Source organism: Pseudorasbora parva, chromosome 23 (assembly GCF_024679245.1).
Source record: "Pseudorasbora parva isolate DD20220531a chromosome 23, ASM2467924v1, whole genome shotgun sequence".
Taxonomy (NCBI): domain Eukaryota; kingdom Metazoa; phylum Chordata; class Actinopteri; order Cypriniformes; family Gobionidae; genus Pseudorasbora; species Pseudorasbora parva.
The window spans coordinates 31,574,269-31,592,388 of NC_090194.1; the positions used below are offsets into that span (position 1 = coordinate 31,574,269).

At 38.4% G+C, this 18,120-nt stretch overlaps 2 protein-coding genes across 7 annotated transcripts in view; one reads left to right on the plus strand and one right to left on the minus strand.

Moving 5' to 3' along the window:
• ssbp2b (single stranded DNA binding protein 2b) overlaps positions 1 to 10,114 on the minus strand; it is a 109,097-nt gene extending 98,983 nt beyond the window's left edge. Inside the window, exon 1 of one of the 3 annotated variants that reach the window (XM_067434121.1) lies at positions 9,959 to 10,114. In XM_067434121.1, coding sequence (XP_067290222.1) covers positions 9,959 to 10,014 — 56 coding nt within the window. In that variant the 5' untranslated portion in view covers positions 10,015 to 10,114. Of the gene's footprint in view, positions 1 to 9,122; positions 9,195 to 9,585; positions 9,896 to 9,958 lie in introns of those variants that run through there. The other 2 variants (XM_067434122.1, XM_067434123.1) reach the window with 2 other exon arrangements.
• Positions 9,417 to 18,120, plus strand: part of atg10 (ATG10 autophagy related 10 homolog (S. cerevisiae)) — a 38,670-nt gene continuing 29,966 nt past the window's right edge. The window contains exons 1-3 of one of the 4 annotated variants that reach the window (XM_067434125.1): positions 9,424 to 9,538; positions 12,995 to 13,089; positions 17,472 to 17,594. In XM_067434125.1, coding sequence (XP_067290226.1) covers positions 13,087 to 13,089; positions 17,472 to 17,594 — 126 coding nt within the window. In that variant the 5' untranslated portion in view covers positions 9,424 to 9,538; positions 12,995 to 13,086. Of the gene's footprint in view, positions 9,539 to 10,260; positions 10,412 to 12,994; positions 13,090 to 17,043; positions 17,188 to 17,471; positions 17,595 to 18,120 lie in introns of those variants that run through there. The other 3 variants (XM_067434124.1, XM_067434127.1, XM_067434126.1) reach the window with 3 other exon arrangements.

Genomic DNA, 18,120 nt, shown 5'->3' on the forward strand with positions numbered 1-18,120 from the left:
AAGAAAATGTTTATTTAGAAAATATCTAGTAAGTTGTATCTGACTGTTTTCTATCTCAAATGCTGTTATTTAAATTCTAATTATAATATTGCAATGTTATTTCACCCTGTATGCCTTGTTCTGTTTTGTCTTCTCGCTTCTGAAAATGCTGTTAAAGGTGATGAGCACATTACTCGAGCTGTTGGTCTTTGCAAAAGATTAGTGGGACATTTCTCCCACAGCTGGAAGGAGAAGATGGCCCTGAAAAAAGCACAACATCCTGGAACACTTCCTCATCACAGAATGCCCTACAAGGTGGGGTTCGAGACAGAAAAAGGATTCAGAGTTCTGGAGCAGCAGCGATGTCCTGTCAGCAAACAGAAAGTCAAGACATTTGGTTCCTTCTTGGCAGGACCTAGATGTACTTGAGTCCATAAACCAGGCATTGCAGCCTCTGCAAGAATGTGCAGATGCTCTGTCAGGTGAAAGTTACTAAGTGTTTCGTATGTGAAACATGTACTTCAATTGATGAACATCTCAGTTCTTGCTGATTTAACAAAGTCCATAAAGATAAAGATTCTAGACTACAACTCAAGAACTTCTGACCTCCTTTATGGACCACAGATTCAAAGTCGGCTACATCAGCAGTGACAAGGTGTCAGACATCATTGCCAGGGTGATGTCTGAGATTAAAGTAACCGTGTCAAAGGTCCATGTTTATATGACAATAGTAAAGTGATTTACTAATGGCAATATTTACTTTATTTCTCTATTTTAGGTGCAAATCAAGATTACCAGGGCATGGGTCCATCAGATGTCATTCTAAAGAAGGCCAAAAAATCCCTGGGCAGTTTCTTCAAGACATCCCCAGCTCCGTCATCAATGGTACCATCGCACGCTGTGGAGGCTGAACTGAACAGCTACTTGGTGTCTCCCACCATAGACAGTGAGATGGACCGTCTCACTTGGTGGCGACTCCATCAGGTCAACTTTCCACACCTAAATAAACTAGCCAGGAAATATCTCTGTATACCTGCAACTATTTCACCTTCAGAGACTTTTTAGTACAGCAGGAAATGTTGTGACATACCAACGCACATGTTTAAAACGTCAAACGTCACAACGTTCTCTGGCAAAAAGGCCGTTTAGGGGAGTAAAATGTGTGTTATTTTGGCAAGGCTGCCTGCTAAAATTCGCATTCCTGGGTCTATATATCACATAATTGAGGTCGCTTCAATCTACGAAAAAAAAAAACAGATTTGGCAACACAGCGCATTTGAGTTCTGTTGACATTTGACAACTACAGTTATGCGTCGCTCTGTTGCTCTGATTGGTTGTAGGTCTATCAATTGATGTCTTTCCTGGTTCGGTTGAAACGCCCAAATAATCAAAGACCAGTGGAGCAGTATCTGAAGTTGTTAGTAAGATGTTAGTATTTCCACTTAATACTAATTTATTTAAGGCCTGTACACTTTATATATATATATATATATATATATATATATATATATATATATATATATATATATATATATATATATATATATATATATTAAAACAGGCAAGAAAGGGAATATTTTAGATGCTCTTGATGATTGCATGAATAAAAAAGTAATGTTTGAGAGTAATGCATTTTTTGGGGTGTTTGCAGGTGTATGGTAACAGCAAACCAGAAATCAGAATATGTGCCGAGGTTTTCAGTCATTCATATTGTTTTAAAGTCTAAATGTTTGCACCTTGACAGTAAAAAAAAGAAGTCAGCTGGGGTCTGTTTTAATTGCCTTTGTTCGCAGTGCATTTAATTAGATCAGAGGAATGTCTAATACCTGTTTATTTTGGTATGATCATTACATATATCATTTTTTTAAACAGCTAATATATCTAGAATTTCTCTAGGGAAATGTGATATTGCAAGAAATATTGGTATCGCAATATTCAACATCAATATTGCATATTTTCCCAATATCGTGCAGCCTTAATAAATAATCTGTTTTAAATTCTGTTTTTCATTACCTTCAAATGTCTGTGCCATTAGACTGGACTTGCCCAGCAATTAGGATAATATCTTATTCTAATTGTTGCTTTGCCATCATAGTACATGACATAGAAGGCAATTTATGCTAATGCTAGCTGTAATGCCTGTTGCAGCAATGAAAGCGCAAATGTAAAATTGAGCTTGTGCAGATAGAAGCTTTCACGCGGTATGTTTCAGGCCTAAATGTGTTCATTGGGAAGGTTATGGTTACGGTAATCACCAAACTAAAATATTTCATCAACAATGGAACAGATTAATTCTGGGCTATGCAAGATTCCCAAGCCATTGGAATAGCAGCTTTGAGTTTTTCTCTTTTTTTCTCCCTCATATCACATAAACCATCCTCCTTGACAGTTAACCACTTGTCCACTTTTCTTTCAAGAGGAGAGATAAAAGGTACTGTGATCTTCTCAAAGCCGTCACCTCTTTAAAACCTGCCGGAGCTAGCATACAGTCTAGCGGTTGTCAAATTCAAACAGTTTAAGTGTTAAAGCAGAACTGACTGATTCTGCACTTCCTATCAAATAAAACATTACGTAAAAAGCTTAGTTTGTCACTTGATCTGACAACATCTGATGCTCAGTTTTACTTTGCAAAAACATGTAGACGTATTTTTATCAGAAGTTTTAAACCAGCCTGTGATGTCTGAAAACAATACACTGAATACAGTCTGTCTACTACTAAACATTGGTTTGATCTGTTTATTACGGGTAAAGCCCTTCTTTCCAGAGTGAAGTTTTCATTCACACTAAATATGCCATGAAAAGCTCATATAAATCAAGCTTCCATAGGGATTTTATATTTTTAATCCACACTTTCAGTCAATGCATAAAAAGACTGACCATTCATAAGAACACATACTATTGCATTAATTCATTACACAGTGATCATATATAAAGTTAGCACAATTTTTGACCAATTTATTTTTGAGTAGTTTTTCATTTGTGTTGTGCATGGTCCCTCTTAAATAAATTAAATTATAATACACTACACAAAGTTTTTTATGCCTATAGAAATCCCCCCGATTCCAGGATTTTATGGCTGTGGGAACCCTGTACATTTAAATTTCAGAAAATAGTACATGTGATCAAGATCGAGCAAAATGAAAGGCAACGAAGGAGCCACGGCGCAGCTGTCGGTGCATGTGCTCTGTCATGCTTGCGTGGGAGTTGTGGGTTTGAGTCTGCATTCATGTTCCCATTCATTCCTTCTTTCCTTTTTTCTTTACCCATGATTTTCTGTCTATACTACACTGTCCCTTTATATAAAAGAGAATCATTTTTTTTAAAGCATGGCCAGAAGTGTGGCATGGTGTGGCAGCTGCCACCCTAAAAATTAGTTTTGCCACCCTAAATCTGACCAGCGTCACAGCCTGCCTATTCATGAACAATGAACAATTTAAAGCCACAATATGTATTTCACTGCTAGAAGTCAGCAATTCAAAACAAAGGCATAGCTTGATGATGACTTGATTTTGCAGAGCTTTTATTATGCCTAGGGCTGCACGTTTTCAAGTTTTTCATTAACCGTTAACCGAGGCCCTTAGCGGTTAATACTCGGTTAACCATAGTGTGCGTCAGGGTTATTTTTAGTTTATTAATTTGACGACCGCCATCTCCGTAGTGAACGCGCCTATAGAGAGAAATGGACATCATGGATTACATAATCAGAGAGTAGCCTATTTCTTTTAGTTTTAAATTGTTAAAAGACATTTCAAGCTTTCTTAAGATATATTTCATGTCTGTGAGGCCTACGCTGAGTTTCGTTAAATTAGGATGAGATGCGCTCCAGTTCACGAGCAATGCAAGTGGCCGCGAGGGCGCCTGCATGATTAGGGCATGCAGTAAAATATGCAGCCGAGAATGATTCACACAGACAGCGTTTGACTCGCGCGGCTGAGCCTCTCCCGGCAGAGAGTTCAAGCATCTGTGGACTCGTCCCTTCAGCTCTGGCCATCTTGCTTTCAGTCCGCCATTAGCTTTTTTGTTTTCTTCATTACAGTTAAAGTAACCTCTGCTTTTCTCTAGTCATTCACAAGTTTCTCACTTCAAACTTTCTTTCTTCTGATCCGTTATGTACAGCGCGCGCGGCTCGCGCTCTGCTTCTGCCCTAATGCGACTTTTAGTCCAGTGCGACTTATGTTATTTTCCTCTTCATGACGCATTTTTTGACTGATGCGACTTATACTCCGGAGCGACTTATAGCCTGAAAAATGCGGTAAGCGCTGCATTGCAATACTTGCATTTTGCCCCGTCACTCTCATTTTTAAAGTGCTCCCACGCTTTCTTTGCCCGCTTAGAAAGCTGGTCATGACTTCTTCTTGTGGATATTACAAATGTCTGGGAGCGCTCTGGCGGTCTCTAGGGGTGCAAACATATATTACAACTAAATTCAAAGCACATCATTGACGCCACTTAACCGAGCAAAATGTTTTACTCGGTTACGCAATTTTTAACGGTTAATCGGTTAACCATGGACATCGCTTCCACTTCTTTCTTTCATGTGTATGAGGGGTAACGCAGCGTCATATTACATACATTTGAGTGTGTTGAAAGTTGTTATAATGCTACTCTGTATGTTTGCTCAGCAGCTATTATGAGACATGACTTGTTCACACTGCAGTAAGCTAGATCCATATTAGGCATGGTATATAGTACTCACGGTAAATCAAGAAAACAAGATTTAAACAATACGACTAACGGTGTTACGCTATATAGCAATGATTAAATGTCTAATAAAACACATATTAAAGTGGCTTTGGTGTTTCCATGGTTTCTACAAAATAAAACTAGAAATCGAGGGTAATGCGGGTATGATATCATTGATAGGCGACGCACGGACACGTCCTGTGTCCTGGTTAAAATTGCTTATTTCTATGGATTTAAACATTCTTGAAAACATCTGGGATAATGTAAGTACACAAGTCAACAAAATATAGAACTATAATATAAATAATACTTTACTATAATATAAATATATATATATATATATATATATAAACCTACATATTGTGCCTTTAAAGCTAAGCTACACTATGTAACTTTTCCGTCCGCTAGAGGGCGCCTGTTCAAAACAAAGAAAAAAATCTTGGGTGAGGTGGTCTTCACCTTCAGCCAGTGGAAAAGAATCGGGATAGAACTCATCATGTTCATGGATGTGGTTATTAAAGTTAGAGTTGAGCAAGGCCGATGGAGCGATTGTTACGCAAACACACGGCTCGCAAGCAGCGAGACTTTTATTATGACGGGACACAGACGCCGGCGCCATTTCCGCTTTTCCGGTCATGAGTATGAGGTAATAGCTCTGTTTATCAAGATATTAGATTTATTAGATATAGACAAAACCATATTAAAAGTGTTTAAAATGATGTTATGACGTTACTCTGTGCGTTCGCTCAGCGGCTGCTGTGACATTTATTGCGAACTTCTAAGAGCAGAGCGTTTCTGCCAAATAAATAGGAGGAATGGCGACTCCCTCAGACGTCCCGGCTCCTCGGTTAAAATAGCAATTTTCTCACAATTTACAAATAGTTGGAAACATTTGGGATATTGTAACAGTGACCTGGCAGTTTTTTTTTATATTGTTCTGGAAAAACACTACATAGTGCACCTTTAAGGTTTTGGTTTATGGAGGGGTGTCAACTTAGTCAACATCGCTGTCGGCTCACAATAGAAGTTTATCTTACCTCAATTGGGTCACTTTAAAAGCACAAACTATAATTCACATTAGCTTTCTTTTTATGTCTGATATTATTTCATTCAGATACAGACGCATTTCTTTCCCTGCAGTACTAGGCTAAGTGTAAAAGGAAGATCGGCACAAATCCACAGACTGGAGCACAGGCTGCACCTCTGCAGTATAACTGTCGTAACAGAAGGAGAACCCACTTGTCTTGTCCACAGGACTGGTTCCATTATTAAATCAGTCAAGATGCTTCTGAAATGAGTGGGGGTGCTCTAGTAAAGTGCAGTAAGCAACTGAGTCTAAGCATCACCTTAACAAAACAGCAATTTACAGTGAGATATTTCCAAATTATTACTTTTACAAATAATTGCAACAGTCCGCTATATCCTAAAATGTGCACAAAGAGCGCACCTATTATAATCACTAAGGGGTTGTCATTCATCTCAGTTTATCGTGATCTCACAAAGTAATCATGTTAAGTAAATATGACTGAAGTAATTATATTATAATCTAAACTGCACAATGAATCTATTATTTACATTGTGCCTGCACTTTGTTATAATGAGAGGATTCACGAGCTTGCAGAACTCAAGAGTCAGCACTAAACAAAAAGTTTGGAGCGGATTTAGACTGATTGGCTCTGATTGGCCATTGCATTCAAGAGATCAATGGAGATGTCTGTGATTGACTACATTGCTTAACAGCAAGGCCGTATCCTAATCTTGAACATGGGGGGAATATTTGTTTTTTCTTTTTTTATCTGATTGGCCATTTTTGTGACAATGACGAGCGCTGTTAGACCACTGAGGCAGACCAGCCTGAAAATGTACACGTTTAAACTGCCTGCCATTCGAACAACAGACAGAGCGGTGCGTAATAATTAGCAGCATTTTGGCCATTTTCAATAGAGTGGTGCAGGTAAGCCATCACTTTGTGGGCCAAAACGCACAAGCAAGTTAGCATTTTAGCACTTCCGGGTCCCTCGTTCTGAAGTCAACAGATTTTTCTAATGGGATTTTGGTTAAACAGCTGACTTAATGTTGCAGTGAACACAAGTTTAAGACACTTTCACATTTTATTCTACAACATAAAATACATCAGTATTACCCCACTGATTTTTTGAAGATGTTGCATGTCTTGAAAAAGGCGGCTGCTAACAAGTGGCTAAATGGGACTACAGAGGCTGTCGATGAGATCAAACGCCACCACGCTAAAAAGGTAAGCACTTTTACAGCCTCATTATGCTCATAATTGTGCTCTTATAAACTAGTCTACCTCAAACGCTCTGGGAAAATGTCGGAAAACTGGAAGCGTTGTCCGAAGCTTAGTGGTGGGACGTTGATGTAGTTCGTTTATAGCCTACCTTTAGCTTTTTACTTCTGGCGACTGCATTTAGACTTCAAAATTGATTAAAGTTGTGTTCATCTATGATAATTATCTTGATGGAAAAAACATAAGTATCATAAACTTGTGTTGATCACAGAGCCTGTTTTTAGGCTAAAATCCAAATATGGGAAAATGTTTTTTTCTCAAGGGAACCCGTGTGATGATAACCCGTGTGATCGCCCTACAAAGTGACGTCATACCTGTACCATTGTATTACTGGAGAGGACTTGTCCACCCAAATGCCTATGCCCTGCTAAATGCTGCAAAAACATGTCAATAGAAACATTTAAAGCTTTCCAGAGCGCAAACAAAAATATGCACTGGAGTGTTTGCCAAATCTGTTTTGCCAATTGTGACATTATTACAGTTTTAAAGATGCTCTTGCTTTCCACAGAAATGGGCCTGTTTGTCCAGAGACAAGTAAGTGGGAATCTCCACTCATAACAAAGCAAACTTTTCATTTGAGTTACGTATTCGTAAAGGTGAAAGTGAAAGTGACATGTGAAGGCCAAGCATGGTATCAAATAAAGTGTCGTTCAAATCATTCAATCAGGAGACAAAACTTGCATTCATGTGAAGATATGGCTAAATCAACAAAATATGTTGAAGATCTTAATGATTTTATAACTTAAAATGCAGCAATAGCTTAGTTGTGATGTCTCAGTGATTCATGTTGCCTCAATAAAATATCAGTACAACCTAAATAATATTTATTGGGGCAGTGTTCGTTCGCCAGGTATGTTTGTGTGCGAAATACCAAATACCCCAAACACACACACACACACACACACACACGCACCACCACCACCAATAAAATCCTGGACACTCCCCTTGGAAGCACAACAGTGATAATATATATTTTTTAATCCTAAAGCATTCACATCACAGTACCAGTAAAGAACCACAAAGAGCAGACAAATTCACTTAGCAAACGCAAAAAGCTGTAAGAACATCTCATAACCAGCAAAACTGCTTCCTCAAGCTCAAATCTAATGCTGAACAGTTCTCATCGAAACCACAAGTCCACACATGTCCCATAAGACACTGGCCTGAATGAAACTGCAATAATTGTTAATTACAAGACAAGACCTCACTGCAGGAAGACAAAACAGTGTGTGTTCCAAACATGTACAAGCTGACAACAAAGATAATATAGTTTGTCAACGACAATGAGTGAGGTAACATCTTTCTCACTGACTGACATGTCAAACATGTGCATGTCTAACATCTCCACATTGACAAGCCAAATACACTTCATTATAACATATGATTGAAATATATTCACTATAGCGCTTAAAGTGATAGTGGAAATTGTTAGTTGTTCCAAACCTGTATACATATACACTGAACACAAGAGAGGATATTTTAAAGAGAATGATGTTAACCATACAGTTGACGGTAGCCATTGATTTCCATAGTATTTTTTTTCCCTACTATGGAAGTCAATGGCTACGGTGAACAGCCTGGTTCCCAACATTCTTCAAAATATCTTACTTTTAGTTCAACAGAAGAATAAACTCATACAGGTTTGGAACAACATGAGGGTTTATGACAGAATTTACATTTTTTTGGGTGAACTACCCCTTTAAATATAGGATATTTCGAAAAGCTCCTAACATTTTCAGAATGGTTGCAGGTGTAACGTTAGACATCCTTCTAAAATCTCCACATTAACAGGCCAAACGCACTTCAAATATGACATATTTATAACACACAAAGACTAAAGCTGCAATATATTCATGATAAAGATCTTTACATTAAAAAAAATCCCCTCAGAAGACTGTTATAAGTGTATTGGGCATCATTTTAAGACCATTAAAAAAACATCGTTACATAATTAGTCGTTCGTTACGTTCTTCCGTTTCATACATTATTAAATGAACTATATATATATATATATATATATATATATATATATATATATATATATATATATATATATATATATATATATATATATATATATATATACCCATACAATACTGTATAGCCTAATATATAATACAGACAGACAAATGTTCTTGTCTGATCAACAGACCTCTCGTTGTGCCATCATCATCTTCAGAGATTCACACGCAGCCAAAAAATCTTATATAACTGCCACAAACAAGCAGACACTGCGCGCGACGGGCGCGAGTATATTAGAGTAATAGCGCGCGAGAGTATGATTGACGTGTCCATCACGAAAAGTTCCATGACACCGGCAGGCAGGTCAGTCAAACTCGCGCGCGCTGGAACTTTTCATGCTCAAACGTCGATCATACATTTTCGCGCGCTATACTGCACTCGCGTGCGCAGTAACTTTTCAGACCAGAACCGAACGCCAATCATCATAGTCTCTCCCGCGAGCGCAGAGAACCAGCTCTTTTAACAACGGACCGCGACCAATAAACTTTTTTTTCCCTACGAAATGCAGCTCACCTGGCTGGCTGAAATTGTCATTTAAACGGTTAGGTAATGTATACTTTTCTTCTAAAGCCAAAAAAAACTTCTGTACTCACCTCATTCCAATACTAAATTGAGAAGACGAAATCCTTGAAATTATCTATATAGCGTTTGGCTACCCGTGGCAACTCTGCGTGCATAAATACATCTTTTACTGATGCAGAAATAAGATTGACTCTTTCTACATATAATCCACATGTAAAGGTTAGTCTTTGCATCTCTTAACTTCTGCGCGTGCACGTCGCGTTAATTAGGCGCACGAAATTCTACCAGCGTGACTGATAACTGACAACAACTTTCTTGCATGAACTACAAGCGCTGTCAGCGACAACACAGCATCCGAGTAACAGAACGTATCCGCTGCTTGTTAAAAGTCTGGCCGCGCGCTGTCTTCATTATAGAGATTCCCCCCTCATAAATAAAACTTACTTTTCCCTCGCTTGGCTGTCGGACGGTACGTTGTTACTCTTGCCTTTGGCGTACATGCTTGCAGAGAGCTCCGATTGTCACGCACCTGTCAACCCATCACAGCCTCCCCGGACACAACCCCGTCACCATGGTGACTACAGGAGCGATTCCTCTCATTGGACGGAGCGCCGAGAAGGAACGCCCATTTTGTTGGGTAACTAGCGTGAGTGACAGTTACTCGGCCCCGCCCCAACAGAAACACAACCCCTTTCTTATCTCCAGCACTCTGTCTGTGGAACACACACACACATACACTCACTCACTTCGTCTTACCCGGCACTGAGGGGAATTTGAAACCGTACTGAGAGGGATTTTAAACAACTGGCTGTTCCCCTCACAAGCAATCACACCCTCTACTGTCACTGGCCAAATTTAAAGTGATATGGCAAATGTGGAGCGGATTCTTCAGCTTCTGTACGTATTGTGGATTGAAATAAGATTATTTGGGTCGTGCAAATATCTATTCATAAAGTAAGGTGATAAGTAATGTTTTTGCATAGTATTTGTTTATCTTCTAAAAAGTTGATGAATAGCACTATAGCAGTTCCGAGAGCAAAATACAAGCTTAATCTGCATTACTTCTATGATAATGTTTATGACCATCAAAACATCCCTAATGTATTTTATGAATAGCTAGTAATTAATTGTATTGAATATTGGGGAATACTTGATATTCGCAAACAAATTGATTTTAGACAATGTAAAAATAAGGTAGGGCCCTGAACCTCCAGACCATGCTCTTCGATTTTCAAATTCTGGTTAAGACTTTATTCTGAAAAATAATTAAAAAATCATATATTACATACATGTATAGCAGATATTTAAAATAAGGGGTTTACAAATAAAATGTTTACTCTGATGTTTAGAAACTGGAATATTGGCTTCATTTTCTTATGGCAATCTGGTTGTGTTTACACAAAGCCTACATAATCGGACCATAAGTATCTGAATATTCTCGTTCTTGTAAACACAGACAATGTGAGTCAACATTAAATCAAAATGGCCTATTTACTTAGGCCTACCTGTTTACTTTCATTATGCACATTCCTCATCTTGTTGTGGATGATTAAATGGTTGCATGATTTTCCAAAGGAAAGAAAAAAATGTTCATTAACTCATCAAAATAGAATAAACTTTGTCCACCTATGTAGAGTAGGCCTTAGACAGCCATGGGCTGATTTCAGATGAGTTAACTAGCACACTAACATATGGCAGAAATAGTAAGCATGCTAGTATGCAGGTCAGCCATTGTTTTAGCAAACAATATTCTGTCATGTTAACAATTTTCGGCACCCAATCAAATCTCTCATTTGTTTTATTTTTTTATAACCTTTTTCACTCTGGAATACCCAAAATTATGGAAGTAAAATGGTTTGAATCTCATCTAGTTGGTTTGATCGTTTCCTACTATACATGTTTTGTCCTATCAACTTGTTGACATGGCAATAAACATTATTGAATTGAATTGTTTTAACTACATATTTTTCAGATAACAGAAAGATATAAGATATTATATTATAAATAAATAGCCCTCTCTTAAAGGGATAGCTCCCTAAAAAAATTCTGTCATTACTCACCCTCATGTCATTCCTAACACCTAAACATTCATTAACTCACACATCAGTTATGGTTAATGGAAGCTTAACGGGTTAATGGAATGAGGTTCATTGATACGCAGCACGTTTGACCTTCAGCAAGAACCAACGAGGTTCACTCTCGAGATACGCAGCATGTTTGAGCTTCCGCAAGAACCAGTGAGGTTCATTCTCATGATTCGCAATCATGGGCGTCGGAACCAATGTGCATGGTTCGGACAAGACCCACCCATTTTTTATGACCAATGATGTTGGACCCACTCACTTTTATCGTCTCTAATTCAGCACATCTGTGTATATATGCCTTTCCGACCTGATTTGTGATGGGAAAAGGAAGTAGAGCGAGTTCGGCAATAGGCGGATTTGAACCTCAGGTCGATTTGCAGCAAAACTTGATGCCATGCATCTTACCCCTATTGCCACTCTAAATGAATCAGTGATTTTGGTAATTTTGTCTGGCCCAATCAATTAGTAAATCATTTAGTATATTTGTAATTAATGTAAATGGCATCTAATGTTATTGCAGTAAACAAATTTCTGAGAAAGAGGACCCACCCACAATTTTTTTTTTTTTTTTGCTTCCATGTACGCAACACATTTGAGCTTTTGCAAGAACCAATGAGGTTAATTTTCTTGCTACGCAGCACGTATGAGCTTCTGCAAGAACCAATCAGGTTAATTATTGTGTTACACAGCTTTTGCAAGAACAAATCAGGTTCATTCTCGTGTTACGCTTTGAGATTCTGCAGGAACCAATGAGGTTTGTCGCACGTCACGAATGCCCACTGACCAATGTTTCTATGTGAATAAAACCACTAACCGGCAAACTGCTCAATTCATATGGATTAGTTTTACAATCTTTTTTATGAACATGAAGTGTCAAAGCGGTAGTTGCGTAGCTGTGAATGGAGGGACAAAAATTGCTCTCAGATTTCATAAAATAAATCTTTTTTCACCGAAGGTGAACAAAAGAAAATGTTGTAATGACATGAGGGTGAGTAATTAATGACAGAATTTTTATTTTGGGGTGAACTATCCCTTTAAGTCCTAGATACTTTTTTTTTTTTTGATAATGTACTATTTTTATAAATTATTTATATTTTAAACTTAGACATTGGATGACCTTTAAGGGTCCTTGTTTGATTCCCGTCCTTCATAGTAGCTACTAAAACGTAATTTTAAATACACTATGGATCGAAATGTGGATGCATCATCAAATAGTATGTTATGACCATAAATTAAAAATGTTATAGCTGCGATAAATGCGTCAAGTCCTTAGTTTGGCAGAAAATCCCTCGTTGTGGACGCTGATCTTTTCTCTCTTCGGTTGTGTATATTATTTTGGCGAATGTTATAACTGCTGTCTGTCCTCTAATGTCTGCGCTGTGCTTTTTTTCCAAAGTGGGCGGCTTGAAACCGCCTGTGCTGAATAACATTGGCTGTTCCGTTTCACCCCCTCCGCGCTCAGGATCCCGGAAGTAGCCGAGTGAGATCATGGTAAGAAGACCGATAGAGCAGTTTGCGCCGCTGTGGATGTTCTTTATGACAGTTCCGAGTCATGCAGCAACAACGTAACATAACAGGCAGTCGTTTTAGAAATTATAACAAAGTCAAGGAACGTGCATTGCAGTTACCACAGCAACGTTGCTGCTGACTTTATAAAAGGGGGCTCTCGAGTGCTGCACGGTTGAAGTGACACGAGCGCTGATGCTCAAACTGTTTTTTGAGTTCTTTATCTTTATTTGCGCTGTAGTATTCGAGCTCAGCTCAATCAAGACGCCATATAACGCTTTATGTAACTTAAAGTGTCAGTAAAGGGTGTTCCCTGAAAACATGATCTGATCCAGGCTATAAAGTTTCAAGAGACATAGTTGAGTTGTCTGGAAAATACAGCAATAACATTTTTAAGTCAAGAGTTTAAATGTGGTTTGTGCAATATTTGATGATAAAACATGCCCCATCCAAGCTTAAATAAACAAGAGACAACTGTTAATTAGAATAGTTTAGAAGTAAAACTTTTTATTTGCCAAATAATGGTATACTGTTATTCTGTGGCTTTTAGTTGTCAAACAAACATTGAGTAAATAGCGTTAACGTCTTCGTAGAACTCATAATTACAACTTGTAAACTGGGAATTTTCTTAGCTCTCCTACTTGTAAAATATGAATTCTGTATCACCTGACCACTGCAGATTCATTTAGGGGCTGTTTACACAACACCATTTTCAACTAAAAGTGTAAAACTTTTCATGCATTTTGGCCGTTTAAGTGACAACAGTGTTTTGGGGGGTTGAAAACGTAAACTTTTGAAAAAATATTTTGTTTAAAACGATACTTTTGTCTCTGTGTTTGAACTACAAAAATGGTGAAGTAATGTGTATTATGTGTTCAGTCTAAAATTGCGTAATATTTCTTTAAGGGTGCTTTCACACTAGCACTTTTGGCGCGCACCCGGGTTCAATTGACGTCAGAGTTCGGTTCATTTGGATGATGTGAACGCGGTCTTACGATTTCAGATGCGCACCCATGAACCGTACTGGAGTCCACTTAAAAAGGTTCAGTTTATGTGAACTCACGTAGGGTTTGCTGCTGATGTGAACACAATCGTACTAAATCGTGGAAGTGAACACTGAATCTTTGGTAAGTTGTAAGGATCGTTTGCTCTACTCGTGTTTTCCTCCATTAACTCTAGTCACGCAGCAGCTCTTCTGCCACTCAGCCCCGGCTGAGGGGGCGTGTTACGGCGGGAAAGTGACGTCGATACATTCCCTCTATTTGCATCCGGACTGGGGTTTGTTTGCGTCATCAAAGCAGCAGCGGTTTACCCGGTTGCTTAGTAACGACAGCGAGCGTGAATGTGGCTAAATGCATAGCATTGCTCCCTTCACTTTTATATTTTTGAACCGTTGGTTTTGTTACCAGAGCTTCAGTACGTAATGGCACTTGCATCTATCTGCAGCGACTGCACTGCAAATGCTCATAAGAACGTTAAAAGCGAGCAGAAATGAGATCTCCAGCTCTCTGCTTGCATTATGTCAGTGACGCTCGTCAGGTAAATGAGTTACACACACAAAACACATTTTTTTAATCAAATCTTATGTCATAATAGTGGTTCACTTCCACGATTTAGTACGATTACGTTCACATTAGCAACCGTACCAGAGTTCACATGAACCGAACCCCAGACGACCTTTTTAAGCGGACTCCAATACGGTTCGCGGGTGCGCACCTGAGTTCGTAAGAACACTTTCACATCATCCAAACAACCGAACTCTGATGGCAATCAAACCCAGGTGCGCACCAAAAGTGCTAGTGTGAAAGCACCCTAAAAGTGACATTGCCCACTACTGGTGTGGCATGCATAACACAGCATGTTTAGTTGTTTTGGTGGATCCGTGTGAGCGGGGATCGTTTTGACAATGGTGCCATCTGTACCCGATGAAATGCAAAGGAAAAATGTCACGTGTTGTCATTCATCAGCTGAAAAAAATCATTCTGAAAGTGATTCTATAACTTCTGAAAAAAATCTAACTGTATCGTTCCTCTTTGCCATCATCTTTATAGTTGTGGTGTGGACTCCTTTTATATGTAGATAGAATGATTTATCTGTATATATCCTATATACTTACTGCTAATGGCATAATTTTAGTCCTTGGTGTGAATTGGCCCTAAGAATGGTCCATAAAAATAGGGTCTAGTTTACTGTTAATTTATATTTATTGTTTTAAATGGTTAAACATTGTGGTAATTTTTCACTTTTTTTAATCTAACTTACACATTGCATTGTCTTGTGTTTTACAGTTAAAAGAAATGTACACAAACGTAACACAAAGAAAATTACCAGTACCTTTTGTATTTTACTGCAGATTTTTAATCAGTTTCTTCATAAATTAGAATACACAATATTTTGGGCAAGTGAAAAAGTTCTGAATAAATTGACGGTTGTCAAGCAATATACCATATTTGAGTTCCCTCTTCATAAGTTTGCTCTTATCGAGAATGTGGCCCTTTAATTCAATCTGAATTAAAGGGTTAGTTCACCCAAAAATGAAAATGATTTCATTAATTACTCACCCTCAGGTCGTTGGACACCCCTAACACCTTCGTTCATCTTCCGAACACAAATGAAGATATTTCTGTTGAAAGCTGATGGCTGAGAAAGGCTTCAGAAAGGCCTCCATTGGCATTCAGTATATTTCCACTGACCCACTCACAAGACCCATAAAAGACACTAAAGACTTCGTTACAAAGTCCATCTCACTACAGTGGCTGTACAATAATTTCACAATGCAAAGAAAATAGTTGTTGTGCGCACAAAAATCAAAATAACGACTTTATCCACTAAGTTATTGACGTGAACTCGACGCATGCGCGAGAATATGATGCAGCTCCGGCATTCAATACATGACACGGAAGAGGAGCGCCGCTATCGCGTGAGTTCCAGATGAGTTCACGTCAGACACCTACAAGAAGGACTATAACTAGGCAGATAAAGTCATTATTTAGATTTTTTGCGCACAAAAACTATTCTCATCGCTTCGTAAAATTATTGTACAGCCACTGTAGTGAGATGGACTTTGTAACGAAGTCTTTAGTGTCTTTTATGGGTCTTGTGAGTGGGTCAGTGGAAATATACTGAATGCCAATGGAGGCCTTTCTGAAGCCTTTCTCAGCCATCAGCTTTCAACAGAAATATCTTCATTTGTGTTCTGAAGATGAACGAAGGTCTACAGGTGTCCAACAACATGAGGGTGAGTAATTAATGAAATAATTTTTATTTTTGGGTGAACTAACCCTTTGGTAGTACATGCTTAAAACTGCACTATATAACTTTTCTGTCTGCTAGAGGGCTTCTTGTTCAAAACAAAGGCGTAGTTTGATGATGCTAAGTTTGAGCTCAGAATCTTGGGACATGTGGTCTTCACCTCACAGCCGGTGGAAAAGAATCGGGATAGGACTCGGGCAGAAATCATGTTCATGGATGCGATTATTAACGTTACTGTAGTATGAAGCAGAGCAGGACCGAGTGTTGAGGAGACAGGCGACTCCCTCAGATGTCTAGGTTCCTTGCTTAAAATAGCAATTTTCTCACAATTTACAAATAGATTTGGGATGTTGTAAGAACTCAACTGAACACAATATATAACACTGGCCTAGTGGTTTTGGGATATTTTACTTCAAAAATTCAATTTAATGTTATTTGAAGAATTGTTCTTTCCCCACATGTCAGAATTGGGCTATAGCACACAGACACTGTTAGTCAACTCAAGTGTGTGCACGTTTTGTTTATTGAGTCACATGTTGTAATTAATCAAGCCATGTTGTGTCCATTTAGTTTGGAGTTGTAGATGCTCACTAAAGCGGCTGATCAGTGAAGATGTGAATAAATGGGTTTGTTTGATGTTTCTCATTTCTGCTTGCTCACGCAGAGGGGGTGAAAGAGGCACGAGCAGGAAAGGGCCACTTAGGGAATCAACCGTTTCCTCAGAGTAATTGAAGCCAGAGCCTCTGTTATGATGCAGCAGCCTAAAGTTGTGATGGAATTTGTGTTTCAGCAATTCCAAATCTGCCTGTGGATTTGCTGAGAGAACCTTAAGTGAGCATAGAATTGTCTCAATCTAATCTTAATACAGATTCCGGGTGCAGTTGTGCACGATTAGCATAGCTGTGCATGTTATCCCAATGACCGTTCTTTCACGATCCAATCAATTCCTGATGGATTAAACCAAGATGTGGCCATTGCATGTTATCTTATCTCAAATCCTAATATTGTGAATGGCGTTTCATGTTGATGTTGCAATGTAAACGTGATATTCATTTTGGAGAGTTGAAGTCATCTTTGGTTGTTAGACATTTAAATGTGACTCTTCTTACCCTCAGATGGCAGGTGAGAAAAATCCTGCGTCATGTTACGTGGATGAAAAGACCTTCCGGCTTTGCTGTCAGCTCTTCCTTCAACACTCTGAGACCATCCAGGATGGCTGGAGCTGGGAGCAGATCAAGGTGAAGTGAATGTTTGAGTAACTCCACAAAGTCTGGGCCTACTTGTTATCCTTAGAGATTTAGAATGAAAGAAGGAACTTCTAAGGGTGAATCTCACAAAACATGTCAAGAAAGACTGTTATTTTGAAGAGGAAGACTCTTAAGACTCTTTAGAATTTTGGCAATTTAAAATTTTGGCTTTCAATATTTTCATTATTTCTCAACTCTTGTTAGGTTCTCACTGCAATTATTAATCATAATACAATTTTATCCAAAGCTACTTATAATAGAGAAACAAAAGCATTTTTTCATGTAATTGCTATTTTAAATTGGTCGAAACTTTACCTTATAAAGTTTTAAATATGGATATTTTTCTTACACAAACGCAGCCTTTATTAATTTTAAAGCCTTTATTAAGGTCTTTATGTCATATACACCTAGGATGACTTGATCATGGGCTAATTTTCATTTTAGGGTGAACTATTCCTTTAATTGTGTGTCAAAACTTGCAGTTATGGTAAGGGGGCGTGTCATGTCCGAAACACAC